Raw genomic sequence first — 20,366 nt, forward strand, 5'->3', positions numbered from 1 at the left:
TAGTGCATGTAGCACTTACAATGTGCCTATGTGTCTACTTGTAGGGGTTGATGTGTCCTCTATGCACACCATGAGGACTCAGAGGCCCAGCACCATGTTGTCCGATGTCAGGCAGCTGGTTGCCAGTGGAGCGAGTCTCAACCAGCCCAATGACGACGGGGTCACTCTGGTAAGAATCCACCCTTTCTTGAGTGGTCCGAGGAACAAGCGATGCCCCTATATGTCCACGTACCTGTCCCTATGTCCGTCCCTATGTTTAGAGTACCAGTAGGGGCAAAAGTGACGCTGTTGTGCTAGAAACACAGAGAGAGATAGTGTTGCACTGTTGCCTGCTAATTACAGAGAGAGAGGGGGAGAGGTTTCTGCTAAATGCTAATTCCCCCACAGAGTAACTGTCATTTCTCGACCGTTTCGGACGTGGGGCGGCTCGCCGGAACCGGGCTGGCACCCTGGGCGTGTTTCTGTGGGTTTGGAAGTTCCTGGGGGGCCCACCGGAGACCCCCCACACAGAGTTGCACCACTCAGGTTCACACGGGTGTGATTTTTCACTGTTGAGACTATGACTAAAACTAAAATCAACACTGACTTTGACTTTATGTCTCTCTTCTTCCTTCCACAGCTCCATATTGCGTGTGCCAGCGGCTACAGAGAGGTGGTGTGTGTTCTGCTGGAGGGTGGAGCGGACCCCCAGGTCACAGACAACAGCTTCTGGACTCCCCTCCACCTGGCCGCCAAATATGGACAGGTATAGAACACCACGTCCGCACCTGACTTTGCATGACTTTGCACTCACCCAACTGTTGACGTTAATTGCTAATTCCAACCTCATGCGACAACATCGACCCGGGCCGGCGTGCGTGCGCGCGGAGGGGAAAACGCGACCGATAATGAAAGTCGCTGAAATAACGAGGGAAAAGCGTCGATGCGGCATATCCCCCCGAGGGACTGCCTCTCGGCGACTTCTCTGTGATCAACTGATAAACTGCTCTTCTCAAGCCCTCATTGATCAGTCCGTGTTCAAGGAGGCGCGCTGCATGGTAAACGCATTCGAGATTCCTCACGGAAAGGTATATACTAGGAAGACTGATTTCTAGACTTGAAGGGCTGAGGGTTGGGTTGGGGAGTGCTGTGTTGGATGTGTTCTGTTGGGGAAGGGAGATGGGGGGGGGGTCTCGCTATGAAGGAAAGTGAGCAATCACGTTGAAATCTTGCTGACACCACCAGTTATTTAATTACATTTCTGGGGCTATGTGTGTGCTTGGCTGCTGACAAAAGACAAATTATTTAGAATAGGGCTCTTTATACCTCTCATGCTCATCTTCCCAGAGGTTGTGTATTTTTCCAGTATTGTGTCTTTAAATATTCTCTCTCTCCTCTCTCCTCTCTCTCTCTCTCTCTCTCTCTCTCTGTCTTCATCCACCATTTGTTTGTCACCCATATGCTATGTATATATATATATTTTTTTATTTCAACGCACGCACAAACGCACGCACAAACGTGTGTGCGGTGTTAAGTGTACCCAACTCCCTCTGGTTTGATTCTAAATGAAGTGTCAGCTGCCTTGACAGCAACTCTCTTTCTCTGTCCCTCTGACTCTTCTTGGCATTAGAGAAACGTTCACATACACACATGTATGTATAGTACTGTGGATGAGTGAGTGCATAAGTGTACCTGACTGGAGAGTGGCAGAAGAGAGCGGTGGAGAATCGATTTGGGTTTCATCAGCAGCGTCTAAATCACCACCACGGGGCCCTGTGACTTTTTATTTATTTATTTCCCTTTAGCGTGCACTTCAGAGGTTCCAGCGCTCGGCTCCTTATTGCATACCAACGAGACACTGAGGCATAGCCTTTCCCCATCATTGACTTTTCTCCACCTACGGTCTCGCACCCTTTCCCTCCATCACAAATACATTACCGTCTTGGCTTTACGCTATGCATTTGAAATGATCTAGCGCCCGTGTGGTAATTACTGGTTTTATTAATGACAGGGTTTTTTCCCGTCACGACGAAGCACAAGCCCATACTGCTTGCCTGCCTGCAGGAGACATTGGCTGAGCAACTGTAACACTGTATTATACTGTTGACTCAAAGACACCTTTTGCCTTTTGGGGCAGTAGTGGCTCAGTGGGTAGAGTGGTCGGTAGCAGCCGGATAGTTCGATCCCCGTGGGCTCCTCCAGAGTTAGTGTTGAAGTGTCCTTGAGCAAGACCCCCCTAATTGCTCCCGATGTGCAGGCGTGGTTTCCTCCGCCATCGGTGTGTGAATGGGTGAATGAAATGCACAATCCTACTATGAATGTGCCACGTCTCTGTGTGTCTGCATGTCTGTGTGCGTGAGTGTGTGTGTGTGTGTGTGTGTGTGTGTGTGTGTGTGTGTGTGTGTGTGTGCGTGTGTGTGTGTGTACGGTTGTAATGCACGTAACTCGAGAACCGTTCGCCCCACCTACTTCACATTCGACACACGCGTTCCACACCCCCGCAGGGAGTGCAGTGCCCGGTATCGAGTCGGTCGGACCCACGGTTCTCCAGAACCACCACAAGAGGCTCTGCTCATGCGGCTCTGCCAGTGGGCCTAATCAGCCTAAATCCCCTCACCTGTGCAATTCCCAGCCTCTGCCTCAGCCAATTGTTTGCCATTGCACCCCCACACACCTGCAAATTGATTACTTAACCGCTACACTTTTCACAGTCACAGTTTGCACTCTTCAGGCACAGGCAGACGGACAGATACAGAGATCTCCATATACAGTATGGGCACAAAAGGGACACAGGCCGATAGTTAAAACGGGTGCTATGACAAGTTGACAACGGGTATTATTAGGTTCCCAAGTTGCATCGTTCTCAAGTAGGCCGGTGGCCGACAGGCACGTACAGGTCTAGTCTATGTAAATTGCTTTGGACAAGTAAGACGCGCGAACGCGGGAAGCGAACGCAGCTCGTAATTCTTTTTGTGTGTGTGTGTGTGTGTGTGTTTTGTGTGTGATACAGCTGCGCCCTCTGGTGGCGGGCATGTGGTGTTACAGCGTGACAGACAGACAGACAGACACACAGACAGACATGTTCTGCTAGGTCTCATAGTTAGTGCTCACTGCGTTCGCAATAAAGGCACTATATAAATGCGCCATTGGTAACGGGAGGGAATTTAAATGCAAAACAAATGCAGTACATGAACAGATTCACTGCTGGATCATAATGAGTGATGTGGAGGGCGTATTGGCCTCTTTGGAATCCGATTATATAGAGGTTTGTTTGATTGTTTTTAGACAATGAAAGCAAACCGGTGTATTGTGGAAGCATATCAATAAGATTAGGACCGGTATCGAAGTATTTGGGCCATTTTCAATATTTTCAAAAACGGAAAACTTACTCCATGGCTCCCACCACACACACACACCTCCATTTGAATTTATATTCAAATAGAATTTGTAGCTTGTGAGAAGTAGAGAAAAAAATTATCCCGCACACTGTCTTCACTTGAGAGTGAGTTTAGATTTATTGAGCAACATTTCAGTCGTCAGACCTTCATCAGGCATTTTGATGAAGTTCTGTCGACCGAAACGTTTGCTCAATAAATCTAACTCAAGTGAAGACGGCGTGCGGGACTTTTTCTTATACTGTAGCTTGTGAGAAGAAAATGTATTTGGCTCTACTTCAGTGTGTGGTCCAAACACGCACAGTATATTATCACCTCGCTATTCTAATGTGACCGTTTCTGACCGAGGATAAGTAATTTAATTTTTTTGTTGTTTTTTTCATTTCATATGAAAGGCAGCGAATCGTAGCTTCAAATTGACATATTGGTTGTTCAGTTTGACCCACCAGTTTTAGAGATGTGGCTTATGTAGAGTGATGTCTTACAGAGAAACAGCGAGTTGAGAAAACAGGAAAGGTTTCACTTGAAGTGTTCACTTCTGTGGACTCCAACGTTAACACCTAGCTACATGTTTAAAGGGACACTTCACCTTTTTTGCAAAACAATATATGTATTGTATTGTATATATGTTAATGACGTTTAGAAGCTTTAGAACACTTTCCTGGGGGTCTTTATGTGTGTAATATGTGGTTTTAGATATTTTAGATTGTAGCAGTGAGCCTGTTGTCTCTGATGTCATGGACACTGGGCTCACTTCCTTCCTGGACTACATCCCCTATCCACAAGGAGGAGCAGTGCACAAAATAATTATGGGAATTGTAGTCCAGAAAGGTAGTGAGACCAGTGTCCATGACATCAGAGACAACAGGCTCACTGCTACAATATAAAATATCTAAAACCACATATTACACACATAAATACCCCCAGGAAAGTGATCTAAAGCTTCTAAACGTCATTAACATATATTCTTTTGCAAAAAGGGTGAAGTGTCCCTTTAAGCATTTATTTCATATTTACATGTCAATTTCAGCTCTGACATTTATTTCAGGACATGCTCTAGTATGTGAAGAGTCTGCCTGCCCTGTTCTATTAACTCATTTTGGATATTTTCTTTCTTTTCTTTCTTGCCGCCATGACTCTCTGTATCAAAAAGAGTCACAGAAATGTGCAAATGTGTGGTTGACGTGATTAGAACGGCATGCCTTATAGTAGTACATCAGTGGCATAACTGGGGGGGATCTGTCTGGACTATTTTATCTGCTCAAGAACACGTGTCGAGTGTTTTCAATCCTATATAATAATAATAAGGGGTTTAGCGGTGATGAAAATGGAGCCCTTATTAGCCTGTGTTTGTGTGTCTCTTTGTGCCTATATATCCCAACATTCAGATATCTGGGTCAGCCCTATAGTATTTCTTTCCCACCAACCAAGTACAGATCTGACAAGTGCACGGCGCTAGCAGAAACGTCAACACTTCACACGTTGCGTGCGTTCTCATCTATCACACATACCGTCATTCCGCCCACATCACACTGTACTGTACTGTACTGTCGCCTCTCTTGGATCTCACACACACATGACACAGATGTCACTCCCTTAGGGAGGCAAAGGGGGAGGTGGGAACATGGGGGAGAGGTGTATAGAAGAGGAAGAACATGGAGGATGAAAGGAGTAACGGAAGGACAGGGGGGGGGGGGGGGGTACATTAGAAGGAGGACAGGAAGCTGTGGGAGGAGTGGAAATTGACAGGAGGAAATCCCAGGGTTGGGTTCATTTATGATATATAGACCGCGACAGCATCCCATGACAACGTTGGGCCATAATGAGGGTGGGGGAGTCTACGGGTGTCTTCTTCTGTTATGTGGGGGTGGGGGGGGGGGGTCTGCTAACGGGACCCACACTGTCCTGTAGTACTGTAGACCAGTGGTTCCCAAAGAGGGGTCTGGGGACCCCCAGGGGTACAAGAGGGAGTTCCAGGGGGGTCCCCAGCTAAATGATAGTGTGGAACCAAGTGGACCATTATGGGTCTGTAACTCTGAGCGTGTACAAATGGAACCAAATGGACCCATGAATTTACAATATAAATTGGGGGTCCCAGAGACAGAAATACCATTAAATGGGGGTCCGTCCGTAGACTATTTCATGTCAAACCCGGTTTGACATGAATCAGTCTACGGTCTTTGAAATTTAACGGGTTGAGAATCACTCGTAAACATCTTCTCTTATCGGGGGTCCCTGGCATATCTTTTCAAATGGGGGTCCGTGGGCCAAATTAGTGTCAATTTGGGGGTCCTTGACGTGAACAAGTTTGGGGAACCACATGCTGTAGACCTTCCCTCTGACATGCTTGTCTCAGTGGTACCTCCTGCTTTGTTTGCACTTTACCACTGGCACATGCCTGTGTCAGCGGACATTCTCAGGATGCAGTGCAATATTTAGGACACGAGAATTATAAACTACAATTATATGATCAGTTTCACAACATCCACTTTATCTATGTGTATATCTATCTTAAGGCAGGGGTGCCCAAAAGGTAGAACGTGTCTCTACCAGTAGTAGTAGCTTTTTTTTTTGGCATCCGTCACTTGAATTAAGGTGCCACTTGATTGATTGACATGCATCAAAAAGGGCCTGTCAGCTCAAACCTCCAATGTAATACTACTACAGGGCAGCCATCGGTATAGCATTATAAAGTTATAATAAAAAACCCTACCAGTTCCATTTATTCCTCAAGTGTGCCTCTAGGTACATTTTGAATGCAATGTTTTTGAGCTGTTCATTTTTAAAGTAGCTCGCAAGTCAAAAAAGTGGGGGCACCCCCTGATCTAAGGTTTCTGATGTGGCATATGCCTACAAAACCGCACCAAGCCTGGCTATGCAGATACATCTCTCTACGTTTCTTTAAAAAAAAACATCTGGACTGGCCTGGGCCGTGGCTCAGCGGTCCAGGCACCTTGGCTGTGTTCCGCGGGTTAAAAAAAAAAAAAAAGAAAATCACCTGTATCTTTTTGTTCTGATAAATACCAGTTACTTCTCTCTCAGTACTCGGTGAGCAAGCAGCTGTATGACAACAGGTCTAATGAAAGTGAACGGTGGGTGTTTCTCCCTGTCTCTCTCTCTCTCTCTCTCTCTCTGTCTCTGTCTCTGTCTCTGTCTCTCTCTGTCTCTCTCTCTCTCTCTCTGTCTCTGTCTCTCTCTGTCTCTCTCTGTCTCTGTCTCTCTCTGTCTCTCTCTCTCTCTCTCTCTCTCTCTCTCTCTCTCTCTCTCTGTCTCTGTCTCTCTCTGTCTCTCTCTGTCTCTCTCTCTCTCTCTCTCTCTCTCTCTCTCTCTCTCTCTCTCTCTCTCTCTCTCTCTCTCTCTCTCTCTCTCTCTCTCTCTCTGTCTCTCTCTGTCTCTGTCTCTCTCTCTCTCTCTCTCTGTCTCTCTGTCTCTCTGTCTCTCTCTCTCTCTCTCTCTCTCTCTCTCTCTCTCTCTCTCTCTCTCTCTCTCTCTCTCTCTCTCTGTCTCTCTCTCTGCCTACAGACAAGCATCGTTGGCCAGCTCCTCAGGCACCAAGCGAACCCCACTCTGTTGAACTGCAACCAAGACAAGCCCTCAGGTAATCATTCATGTACTGTACACACACACACACACACACACACACACACACACACACACACACACACACACACACACACACACACACACACAAATGGGTATAATCGCACATGAACAAGCTCTCACCCATGAACAAACAGACAAACGTGTGCGCTAATTAACCAGATAAATTGGATTTTGTTTTTTAGTCTTTTGACTGCATAAGTAATCACTATGATAATGTGGAGGACATTCAAACAAACACACAAACACCCCACACACACACTATGTGAAAACTCACGAGGGAATGAATGATAATATTGACACATTACTCTCTCTCACACACATGCACGCGCGCGGCCGCGCGCGCACACACACAAACACACACACACACACACACACACACACACACACACACTACTTTACACTACATTACCTTTGAGGTGTTTGTAATAATCATGAGGGGCTGATGTGATTAATTTCCTTATGGCTATGATTCAACGTAGGATATCATTAGTCAAGATAATTATCTTTTCTGGAAGCGTATACCAGACAACTAGAGCGTGCAGTCCAAAAGAAAACTAACACCCATGGTTCATTATGCAGGTGTGTGTGTGTGTGTGTGTGTGTGTGTGTGTGTGTGTGTGTGTGTGTGTGTGTGTGCACGCGTGCGCAGTGTGTGTGTGTGTGTGTGTGTGTGCGCGCGTGTGCGCAGTGTGTGTGTCAAAGATTACTGATTTGATAACGCTGGCACACATACCAGCTTTACGGAAAAGAGGACGATAATGTTTGAGGATTTGCTCTTTGAGAACCAAAACAATTCCCATTTCCAATCCATTCTCTAGGATAGTGATTGAGCGTGGCGGATTGGAGGATTGCGTTGCATGCTGCGGCGAATGCTAAGTGAGCCCCATCATGTGATAATGGCCGTGAACGGCTTAGCGCCGATTCGTTTCAGCTGCTCTTTCTATAACCTCTACCGTTAGTAGAGAGAGGGATATTTACCCTGGTGCATTATGGTACACACCCCTCACCTGCCCCCCCCCCCCCCCGTTCCCCGGGTGGGGTTGATCGCACCCCAGACGACTTCACTTTGGCCTTTAATCAATAGACCGTTCTAACATATAGGCTTAACTGTGGGAAGCCTGGAGACATGAGAAAAGCCCCTCTTTTTTCAATTCAGAGAGAGAGAGAGAGAGAGAGAGAGAGCAATGGGAGTCAAGGGGGTTGTCAGTTACTCTGAAATAAAAGAATAAAAGAGGGGGATAGAGCCATCCCTATAGTCCCCCTGTGCCCTGTTAGGCCTCATTACAGACACGGGTGTGGGGGGGGGGGATATCCTAACTCACCCCCCTGTCTGTTTAAGCACAGTTGCATCGATCCACAGTGGGGTTCACATTCTGCCACGGAGAGGAGAGGGGGGGGGGGTTAGCCGGTAGCTGACAGCGAGGACAGAGGGAAGTATACCTGGCTGTGATGTTCTAAAGCTCACAACCTGATGCTGTTATGGCCCGTAAGCCAGTGGTTGTTCCCAAACCTTTTCATTATTGTCTAATATAATCCTGGGCTCTATATATATACACTTCCTCTGCCAACCTGTGGAGAGCAACGGACTGACCTCACCTCATGCTTCCTTCAATGCCGCTTCTTTTGACCTGACAGGGTCCGGGGGGGGGAGTTTCCCCGGTTGGAAGGAACACGTTATTTTCCGACCAGTTCCTTTTCCCCTCGATCAGGCGCCCCGGCTGGCCAGGGGGAGGCAGTTTAAGAGACCAGGATTACTGCATGTTTTTTGTGAGGGGAACCTATACCCTATAGGGGACACGGGGAGTACATGCAAACGTATATACAACGTTTGTTTATGCCTTGTAACAGTACGTTTCTGCGAGACCTCACAGGGGGAAAAAAACACATTTATTAGAATGTCTGTTCTCCCTGAAATCTGCAAAATGTGGTAGTAACAGGGTGAATCACACATCGATGCCTCGGGGGCTTTAGGAACCATCTCGCAGTGGAGAGATTCTCTTGGCTGTGACGTTCATAGATGCTTTTATAGCCAGGAAACACTCTGAGGCAAGAATAGGATAAAGGGAGTGACAGTCACTCTCAAGAGCCTCATTAATTAACACACAAGTGTATTAAAGACAAATCCTTAACCAAATTGATTCTCGAGTTTGAAACGTGATATTTTCCTTTCTTATTTCTAAGTAATGGTGATAGTGTGTAGCCTCTGCCTCAGCCAATTGATTGCCGTGGCAAACCACACACCTGACAATTGATTACTTAACCAGTCCACTTTTCACAGTCAGTCTTCAGACACAGGCAGACAGGCAGATACAACCGAGATCCCCATGTGAGACACAGACAGACAGACAGACAGACAGACATAAGACGGGTATTATTAGGTTCCAAAGTTGTATGGTTCTCAAGTAGGCCGGTGGGGGGCAACGTACAGGTCTAGTTATAGTATAATTGTCCAATCGTTGTTCCCCCAGATATCGCCGCGTCAGAGCCCATAGTTGACATGCTGCTGAAAGCGGAGGACTCCTGGGTCCAGAGGCTGAAGGACCCGTCTGCCCCTCTCCTCTGCACGGACCAGCGATACGACGGGGGTTCACACGACCTCACCACTCCTGTCAAGAACCTGTGAGTTTTTCTGAGGCTTTTCCCCTCAGAGTTTTCCCCCCCACACTGGGGGGAATTTGCTTACGAAAAAGTCCTTTTTCGCCGGTGGTGGAAAAAAGTACTCAATTGTTTTACTTAAGTAAAAGTGCCAGTACTGCAATTTAGAACTACTTTGTTACAAGTGAAAGTATATGGAATTGAAAATGTACTTGAGTAAAAGTACAAAAGTATCGACATCAAAATGTACTAAAAGTAAAAATAGTAAAAAAAATATCCGATCTTCAAGCTAAGTAAAAAAAGTAAAAAAAATATCCGATCTACAAGCTCACCATGCGTCGCCAAGGTAACTAGTGCATTTTCAAATAACAGTAGTGGAGTAAAAGTACAAATTTTGGCTTCCGAGATGTAGTGGAGTAGAAGTAAAAGTACTGGGAATTGGAAATAGTTATTTTATTTTCCACCACGCTTTTCCCTCTCCCGTTCTACTCGACCCATGTCACCCACCCATCCTCCCTCTCCTCCCCTCTCCTCTCCCAGAAACCCCCTGGGCCTGTCCATCTCCAAGCAGGACAGTCTGCTGGAGAAGTGTGCCATGTTCAGAGAGACAGGCGGCGGGGGCGGGGCGCTGAGCCGACACGGCTCCCAGGACAACGGTCTGGACGGTCCCTACAGCTCTGGAGCTAGCAAACTGGAACAGGTACCGTACAGTACACATGAGTTATTTAACCCATTCTGACCTGAGATCAGATTCATACGAGGTTTCCAACTGGACACACACTGGTCTGATTAACCCATTCTGACCTGAGATCAGATTCTAAAAATGTCAGTCGTTCTTCGATTTTTCTAAAAATAGCAGACCTACAAGCTCGTAGCGCGCCACTCGGTGGCGCGCTATGAGCTTGTAGATCTGCTATTTTTCAATAGCTAAAGCATAACATGATGCCAACACCAAAATGGGTTCCCGTTCAGAATGGGTTAACACTAGCATGACTGAAGACAAAAGGGACAGGAGTAGCATGTGCATTTAGAAAATGTTTCAGATGTCAAAAAATGTTGAGATGATGGAATGATGATGGATGATGATGGTCATGACTTGTAAGGGGAACCTTCTGAAAGCTTCATGGGCAAAGATAATCAATTTGACCAGTCAGTCAGTCAGTCATGCACCGATTTCAACTCTGAGAGGGTATAAAACATCTATTTCGTTAACATTTTCTTTTCATTCTCTGAGGATTTTTACACTGTACGCAACATGGATTGGATACACGATATACCTTAACCCATTTTGAGGTCGATTAAAAAAAAATCTTCTAAATCCTAAAAGTTTTCTGGAAAAACCTCTGCTTTTTTCCTCAAGAATTTCATAAATAAATAAATAAAAAATTCCATAAATTATAAAATAGCCTACGTACGTCAGTTGGTGCTCAACCTTTTTCATGTCAAGGACCCCCAGAATTATCTGTATTTGGCCGCCGTACGGCCCCCCATCTGAAAATATGTAGTTCCAGGGAACCCCCGGAAGCAAAGATTTGAGTTAAAAACGTTCGCTCTGAAATAATATATATTCAAAGATTTGCGCCACATATTCACAATTTTCCTAAAATATCAGACCTACAAGCTCATAGCACGGCACTGTGCCGTGCTACAAGCTCATAGTGCGGCACTCGGTGCCGTGCTATGAGCTTGTAGATCTGCTATTTTCCAACAGCTAAAGTATAACATAATGCTTATATAACACCCGCCCAGAATGGGTTCAGAGTTAGATAATAAGACATTAATACATTTCTCCCACTTTGTATTTTAAGTGCAGTGAGGGGGGGACATATAACTGCATGTGGATTTAAACGCATACACCGCATATATCTCTCATGGCAGAAGTGTCCACTTGCATTTATGTAAAGCACTCACTCTGGGGTGCCTGGCGGTCCCTGCTGAGCTATCATCTGTCGTATTTGGTACCGTGTTTCTTATCATCTGTCGTGTTTGGTACCGTGTTCTGCAGGTGAAGCTGATGCCCCCGGCGCCCAACGACGACCTGGCGTCCCTCAGCGAGCTCACGGACAGCAGCCTCCTCTACGAGATGCAGAAGCGATTTGGCAACGATCAGATCTATGTAAGGATGCTCCCTTCAAACCTGCAGTGCCTCTACTACTACACGCCATCCAGCCCTGACACTGCTGTTGTTGTTCACAGTGATTCTTCAGCTCTCATGTTAACCCATTTTTAGGACTGACACCTAGATTCTACAAATGTGACCAGATTTGACTGAGGGACTTTAAAATTTCTTTTTTTTTTTTTTTTTTTTCACGCCAGATGAAAGCAAGGAATCATAGCTTCAAATTGACATATTGGTTGTTCCAGATTGACCCATCGGTTTTGGAGATATGGCTTATAGAGTAATGTCTTACAGAGAAACAGGCTTGAAAGGTTCACTTCTGTGACGTTACACCTAGCTACATGTTTAAGCATTTATTTCATATTTACATTATTTACATTTCAGCTCTGACATTTATTTGAGATATGCTCTAGTATGTGAAGAGTCTGCCTTTGGATTAAAAAAAAATGAAAAAATACATCATTTCAGTTTTTCTCCTATAAAAGCTGGATGCTGCACGATGTCAGGCCCTCAGTCAAATCTGGTCACAAATGTCTTCTAAAACTATTTTCAAACTATTTCATGTCAAGGACACCCACAGATATAACATAATGCTTAAAACACCAAACGGTTCCTGTCCTGATATGGGTTAAGCATGCGATAATAACACACACACACACACACACACACACACACACACACACACACACACACACACACACACACACACACACACACACACACACACACACACACACACACACACAGAAATGCAAACACAGACACACATTCTTACTCTTGGGTATGATGTCACCCACTGTGCCTGCTGTACTTGGAGAGGAGTGACACATTATGTAGATCGGGGAATTGGGGCGCAGCGTTGCGATCACATCCCACATACTGTACACTCATACAGACAGTACACCCACGAGACTCCATCAGGCATAAGCACTGGACTTCTTGTCAACGCACACATGCTCTCAGACTAGAGTTAACGTTAATGTACAGTGTATTCCGTGACTCTTCTCTATTCCTGGTCCGTGCATATAGTACACATGTGCCGCACACACGGACGACAACGCGCGTGCACACATGCGTTTATCACGACACACGTCGCAAGCAAGAAAACATTGGTGACAATTTCCTGTATAGCTCGCCAAAATCAATATGAATTTGATAATGGGAGAGGAAGGAAAATCCATAACTATATATTCAGGGGGTTTGAATCGTGTTTTTCCGATCCGATCGTTGGTTTTTGTATGTTTTAAAGCAGCTTCCAGTGTTCTCCTTTCCCTCTAAATGTATATAGCACAGTGTATAACATGTCTCCATGGGGGGGACTGGGCTCTCTGTACTAGACGAGAGGCCGGATCAATGTCGAACCAGTGCCTTAGAGAGTTCTCATAGCGGAGAGAGGCTCTAATGGTCCATTGTTATGGGAAAAAAGCAGATGGACAACAGGCAGTGCACAGTTAGAGTCGCAGCGTGGGGTATGAGAAACGAGGGCATGATGAAGGCGAATCAAATAAGGGTACCGTATTTTAAAAGGGGACGCCCCTTTTTAGCTACGCGAGATGGAGGCGATGCAGGTCGGGTTGTGGACGTGGTGTTTGAGGAGAGCAGAGACGTGTGGCGGTGGACGGTGGACGGTGGACGGGAGATCACAGACAGAGGGACGGTACGGTGCGGTGCGGTGCGGTACAGTACGGTACGACAGCATGCGGTGACTGGTCCATATGCAGCCCCAGCAGGGAGGACAGCCATGAGGCTTTGATGATGAGTGGGGCCTGAGCCTTCTGCCAGGAGAGAACCGGGACGGGATGGCCAAATTAAACCTCGATGGGGAGGAAAGAAAGGTGGGCCGTTATGGGGAGGGATGTGAGATTTAGGAGGGTTTTCTGAAAAACACTGTGTTTCTATGTCAGTCGACGTTCTCAAACATTTTCATGTCAAGGACCCCCAAGATTATATCCAATTGGCCGTCGACCCCCATCTGAAAATATGTTGTTCCAGGGACCGCTGTGAAAGAATATATATTCAATGATTTGCGCCACATTTTCACGATTTTTCAAAGATAGCAGACCTATACAAGCTCATATCTGCTATGTTTCAATGGTTAAAGTATAGTATAGGCCTAATGCTTAAAACACCAAAAGGGGTTAAATAGAATTAATAATGGTTATGGTGAAGGGATGGGATTTGGGGGGCGATCAGCCAGTCACATTGCACGCTTAGACTACGGTACATTGTGCTGAAGTAACAGAAAATCAATTGGATTCTCTCAAAAACTGGATCCCCCCTCAAAGCAAAGATAAAACAAAAATAAAATATGATACAATTTTTTTGTATTATTTCCAGTGTTTATGAGGTGACAGTACTTCATTTAGACACCTTGGTGTGGTTATGTGCATTGATGTCTTCCCTTTTGTATTTTGGGGTTTCTTCATGGTGGCTGAAAAGCTTGACAGTCAAAAGTGCCAATGGGAAGAAAAAAAAACAGTGATACTGTACATATTTACAGTGACATCATGACATCATCCCCTCCCCTAACCCAGCCTCCTTTATCATAATATACAACAACAGCTTCAGTTCAGGTGGATCACCACCCATCCATCGCCACCCACCAGGCAAACCAGGCATACTTAATGAACTGGTGGGCGTGTGCACTGTGCACTGTCCGCATAAAAACGATACTTATAACAATAAATACCTGATGATCATGTTTTAGGGTGGGAAAAAAATGTAATCTTTAAGCTGAGGGTTCATCGGCTCATACGAGCAGTGGAAAGTTGCACAAATTAACCTTGAACCTCGGGCCCGAGGACAGAGCAGCAGGCTGGCGAAATGTTAGCGCTGCCAGTACTCACTCTCTCTCTCTCTCTCTCTCTCTCTCTCTCTCTCTCTCTCTCTCTCTCTCTCTCTCTCTCTCTCTCTCTCTCTCTCTCTCTCTCTCTCTCTCAAGGGACAGCGTTAGCCGTTAGCTTTCCAAACAGCCTCGGGGGCTCGGTGCGAGAAAGAAAAGGTTATCGGTTTCTCTCACAGACGGGGTCAGGAGGAGTGGGGGGGGATATTATCTGAAGGACCTCAGGGGCCTATGTGTATACTCGACACACGGAGGGCAAATTTGTTTTTGTTTTCTTTGGGAGATAAGGGTGAAAATGGTCGGTTCATCTGCGCTGACGCTCTGAAATAATGGCAAGAGATCAGCATAACATTATGATAATGTCAATATCGCCGTGGTATTAATATTGATGTCGAGGGGGAAGAGCGGAGGCGGCGTTGTGTGTTTTCAGGTCAACATTTTGTCCTTGAGGTCTAGCCCCTCCTGAGATGCTGCATGGCCCAAGTGTTCCGCTCGAGGCAATCAGCGGTTAATTATGGCCCAGCCCTGTTCCTTCCTCCCTGCTGTGTGACCCAGAATGTTTCTATGAAAGGTTCAAACTGCAGAGTTTAAATGTTTGACTCCCAAGTCAAACCTTTAGCGGTATGTTATAAATCACATCTTGGCCTCGTGAGTCGTGGCTAAAAAGGTATTTCAAAGCGTCAAAGTGAGCTAATTGAAGTTGTTTTCCTCTTCTCCGTAGACCTATATTGGACACATCCTCCTGCTTGTCAATCCAAATAAAGAGCTGCCTATCTACTCGACTCTGGTGAGTTTGCGCTTATACGTTTATCCCACATCTTCACATCACAGCATGTTTCTTCTGGATAGTGTTGTTTTTGGCAGCAAAACTTTAGTCATTATAGTCTCTTGAATGGCTTTCATTTAGTTTTAGTCACATTTTAGTCACCTGGAATGTCTAGTTTCAGTCGACTGAATATCATAAGATTTTAGTCGACTAAATCTACAGTTGATTTAGTCGACTAAAATGTATTTTGGTGGGCCCTGATGCCGCCGTAATGACTGTAATACACTTGCTGAAAATAGCCGATCTACAAGCTCACAACACGCTGCCACGTGTTGTGAGCTTGTAGATCTGCTATTTTCAGCATGTAACCCAGTGTAAAATGACTTATACTGGATCTCTTGTCCACTAGTCCCTTCCTAACATTTTAGTCTAGTTTTTATTAATCAAAATCAACAGTATTTTTCCTCATAGTTTTAGCCACCGTAGCTTAGTTTTCATTTAGTTTCCATTGTAGTTTTCGTCAGTGAAAAAAGGTAGTCTACGAACATTTTTCGTCTTGGTTTTAGTCGACGAAAACAACAACTGCTGGACACCAGTTTACTTTTAAGAGGCACCATTAGTAAATCTTTATAACATGTCACTTAATTGCCTTGATAGACCACGTGCGCTGCAAGACTATACCACATTGCAAGTGCATGGTGTGTGTATAATTGGCACCGTATGAATGCATGGATGAAATGGACCTTTATGTGGCTGATAAATAATGCAGAATCTTCCTGTCAGTGATACAGCGCATCGCAGGGAAGAAGACGGCCATGGATCCAGTTTTGCTAGGCCAGGATCACACGTTAACGCACTCACACTTTGTCATATATACACCAGGGGTTCTCAGCGTGTTTCGCTGGGGACCCTGAGGGCTGTGGGCAGTTCAGAAACTGTCTTCCAGTGACATCATCGATGGGGAATACAAGCTAATAGAAACTGCAGGCTTTCTAGTCCTGAAAAGTTGCAATGCGAAAATGGAAGCCATCGTTCTCACGATAATGAAATTCTAAACATTTTTGTAAAAAAAAATCTTGTTTCAAAAATAATCTGCCTAATGATGATGTCACTGGAAGACGGTTTCTAAACTGCCCACAGCCCTCCTATGAGACACAGACTGAGTAGGAAAAAATCGTGCCATTTTATCATGATTATTAGTGAGGACCTATTATATGAAGATAGGTTGAAAAGTGGTGAAGTGGTCCTTTAAGGATTATAAGTGTACTGTGTACTATGTAAACTCTTCATTTCCATTTTCCAGCCATTCAGTTGCAAAAAAAATTGGGGACCCCCCCCAAAATAATTTGGCGACCCTCCTAGGGGTCGCGACCCACGGGTTGAGAACCCCTGACACACTGATTCGTACAGGTGAAAAAGACATCCGGCCTTTTCCATTGCATTCCGCACGTCCACACACAGTCCAGCTATACCCTTTTATAGCTCAGTTGAGTTGAAGCTCCACCGGCTCCACGCGCCGTGTTAATTCACTATAAGAGAATAAATAGAAGATGACAACGCTCCCTTCACACTGACTGAGCCCAGCGTTGCCTGGATGCCAGCTGACGGTTTGCCCGTATGAGACAGGATGGGCTAAGGCAGAGAGACGCCGCCTCCTGCTGCTGTGGAAGAGACAGGCCTCGCAGTGCCCTATGGCTGTCCTCTTCCAGCCCACAGCTGGCCTCGCTCCAGCTCCCCATCTGCGTGTGTGTGTGTGTGTGTGTGTGTGTGTGTGTGTGTGTGTGTGTGTGTGTGTGTGTGTGTGTGTGTGTGTGTGTGTGTGTGTGTGTGTGTGTGTGTGTGTGTGTGTGTGTGTGTGTGTGTGTGTGTGTGTGTGTGTGTGTGTGTGTGTGTGTGTGTGTGTGTGTGTGTGTGTGTGTGGGGGTGGGTGTGGGTGTACGGTGTAGGTGCAGGGAGGAGCCTGAGTGAGAAGGACATATGTCACAACAACATCCGTCTGTCATTTTCTGTGGTCTTGATCTTAACCTATTTTTTTGGCTGTTAGGCTGTTTTAAAGCATTATGTTATACTTTAGCTATTGGAAAAATAGCAGACCTACAAGCTCGTAAGCGCAGCACCGAGTGCCGCGCTACGATTCTGGGGCATGCAAAGAGCAACACCTTCCTCCACATGTCTCCTAATTTGTCATTATGTGCAGCCGAGACACTTACTAATCATCAATCACCAGGACGAGCTGTCATTGTCCATTGCCTAGTAGTAGTAAGAATGTCAGGATTCTGGGACCCAGAGACGGCTCTCTCGCAATAGAGGCCAGATAAGAGGAAAGTCAGCGGCTCTTATTTAACGGGCAGAGTCAGCAACGGAGTGTTTGGCAATGAAATTCAGCAGCTACTGTTTACACTGGCATGAATGACAGGCTACAGTGTGCACAGGCCAGGGCAGGCACAGCTGCTGCAGACACATTTTGCCTATTGTGAGTATATGCGTGATGATTTAACCCATTCTGACCTGAGATCAGATTCATACGAGGTTTCCACATGGACACAGACTGGTCTGATGAACCTATTCTGACCTGAGATCAGATTCTAAAAATGTAAGTCGCTCTTCGATTTTTCAAAAATAGCAGACCTACAAGCTCGTAGCGCGCCACTCGGTGGCGCGCTATGAGCTTGTAGATCTGCTATTTTTCAATAGCTAAAGCATAAAATGGGTTCCCGTTCAGAATGGGTTAAAAGACTGGACACACCAGCCTGGGCAGGTTCCAGTTAACACATTATTGATGCTTTTATAAGTCATCCCCCCCCCCCCCCCATTGGAAATGTATTGAGGCGGCCATGACACACAGTATAGACACAGGACACAAGTGTGTCTTGCGTGTGTCTTATGTGTGAGTGAGGCCTTAAGGCTCATTCATAGTCTGGATTTTCGGTGGTGGGGTGACCACCGGAGCTGAAATAACGTTGAGCGGTGGTGAGTTAAAAACAGAGAGAAGGGCTGGGGGGCGGTGGCGGTCGTTTGCTCTTCACCGCGGCTCAGTGACGTCATGTTGTAGTTCGGCGGTGGTCACCTAACCACCGAAAATCCAGACGAATAATGCTTTAGGGCCACAGACCCCAATTTGAAAAGAGCTCGTGTCAGGGATTCCCATAAGATATATATTTTTGTTATGTTAAATTTTAGTACAGAATTCTACGAATATATAGGCTGCTGTGTAGATGTGGAGATAGTGAGACCTATCATCTGAGTCGTCCATATACATTCTGTCATTGCATTCACTTCTATAAGCCAGTGTAATAATAGTGACATTAGATCAGGAGTGCCCACACTTTTTTTTTACTTGAGAGCTACTTGAGTTTAAAAGTTTAAATATGTCCGGGGTTTTGGCGTTACGTAACGCATTTGGAATGGGAAATAGAAAAATAATTTTATATAACTTTGTAACACTACTGACATTTAGTGCGCAGCATTCTTGAAAACAAACGATTGCATTGCTGGTTTGAGCTGATCCTTTTTCATGTCAGTCAAGTCACCTTATTTCAAGTTGCAGGTGCCAAAAAAATAATATATATCATTATAAATGAGCTTATAATGCATTTTTTACAGGCGACCCTAATATAAAGTGTTACCATATTGGATATTTAAATTATATATATATATTCCGGACCATGTCATGTGGTCCTTTGTGATGTACTGGTAGATCCGGGCACCCCTGTTTCTCCTCTTGCTGCACAATAAGCAAGAGGAGAAACAGGGGTGTCCATCTACCCTCAATGAATGACCCTCTGCCGGTCCCTGGAGTGAAACCACACCTTGTTAATTAGCCTAATTGGATGCACACGCTCAGTAGTCACACGTCAGTAAATTGACACTATAGCCTTTGCACTGCATTATGGCTCGCGGGAGCGTCTTCATCTTACACACATACGGTTGTAATGCAATGTTTCTAAACTCTCTCTCTCTCTCTCTCTCTCTCTCTCTCTCTCTCTCTGTGTCTCTCTCTCTCTCTCTCCCTCTCTCTCTGTGTCTCTCTCTCTCCCTCTCTCTGCCAGGTGAGTCAGTTGTATCTAAGCTCTACGGGGCGCCTGTGCTCCTCTCTGCCTCCGCATATCTTCTCCTCCACAGAGAGAGCCTTTCACATGATGCTGCAAGAGAGGCGGCCACAGTGCTTCATGCTCAGGTGCACGCACGCACACGCACACGCACGCACACACACACACACACACACGCACACACACGAGTATAGTTCATGTCCTCAGCCATCTGTTTTGTTTCATTTCCCCGAGAGCTGCTGCCGTGACATCATCTCACATCACGTCGTTGATAACTTATAAGCTACAGCTGAGCCACACCACAGGCACACACACCCATAACAGTGTATAGGAATGCAGTGAGTCAGTGCACGTGTGTGAGCGCCGGTGAAGTCGGCTGAGCCCAGGTGGGTTTGTTCGTGCATGACGACGCCCCTCCCCTCCCCTCCTCTCCTCTCCTCTCTCTCCCACAAGGCCTGTTAAACGCTCCGAGGCACGTTGTTGTTACTCCTTGGTGAGATTAATGGGTTCCTCCTCCTCCTCCTCCTCCACGCCCTGAGCCCTCATGGCCGCCTATATAGCTCCGTCCACTGATGTGGTCACACAGAGAGAGAGAGAGAGAGAGAGAGAGATGGATGTGCTCTGGGGGGGGGGGGGGCTCTTTGTCTTGCGTGGACCGGTGGGGCGGAGGCACCACCGATTGCAATTAATCCATTGTGGGCGGGAGAACCCCCTTTTGGTGTTTTTTTAAGCATTGTGTTAATACATTAGCCATTGAAAAATAGCAGATCTACAAGTGCCGCGCTACGAGCTTGTAGATCTGCTATTTTTTTAGAAAAATCGTGAAACTGTGCCTCGAATCTTTGAATATATATATATATTCTTTCAGAGCGAATGTTTTTTAACTCAAATCTTTGCTTCTGGGTGGGTCACTGGAACAACATATTTTCAGATGGGGGTCGGCGGCCAAATACATATAATTCTCGGGGTACTTGACATGAATTATTGAGCACCGCTGATATAGAAACATAGGTAGGCT

General features: G+C 45.9%; 1 protein-coding gene across 1 annotated transcript in view; it reads left to right on the top strand.

Moving 5' to 3' along the window:
• The window catches only part of myo16 (myosin XVI), a gene marked incomplete at both ends in the record, with an annotated part of 141,416 nt that overhangs the window by 42,066 nt on the left and 78,984 nt on the right, over positions 1-20,366 (top strand). Inside the window, 8 exon segments of the mRNA XM_080786028.1 lie at positions 45-169; positions 620-745; positions 6,897-6,972; positions 9,446-9,596; positions 10,113-10,272; positions 11,578-11,688; positions 15,255-15,320; positions 19,349-19,476. Coding sequence (XP_080642154.1) covers positions 45-169; positions 620-745; positions 6,897-6,972; positions 9,446-9,596; positions 10,113-10,272; positions 11,578-11,688; positions 15,255-15,320; positions 19,349-19,476 — 943 coding nt within the window.

The sequence above is a fragment of the Protomyctophum bolini genome (genome assembly GCF_963924005.1).
Source record: "Protomyctophum bolini genome assembly, chromosome: 16".
Classification (NCBI taxonomy): domain Eukaryota; kingdom Metazoa; phylum Chordata; class Actinopteri; order Myctophiformes; family Myctophidae; genus Protomyctophum; species Protomyctophum bolini.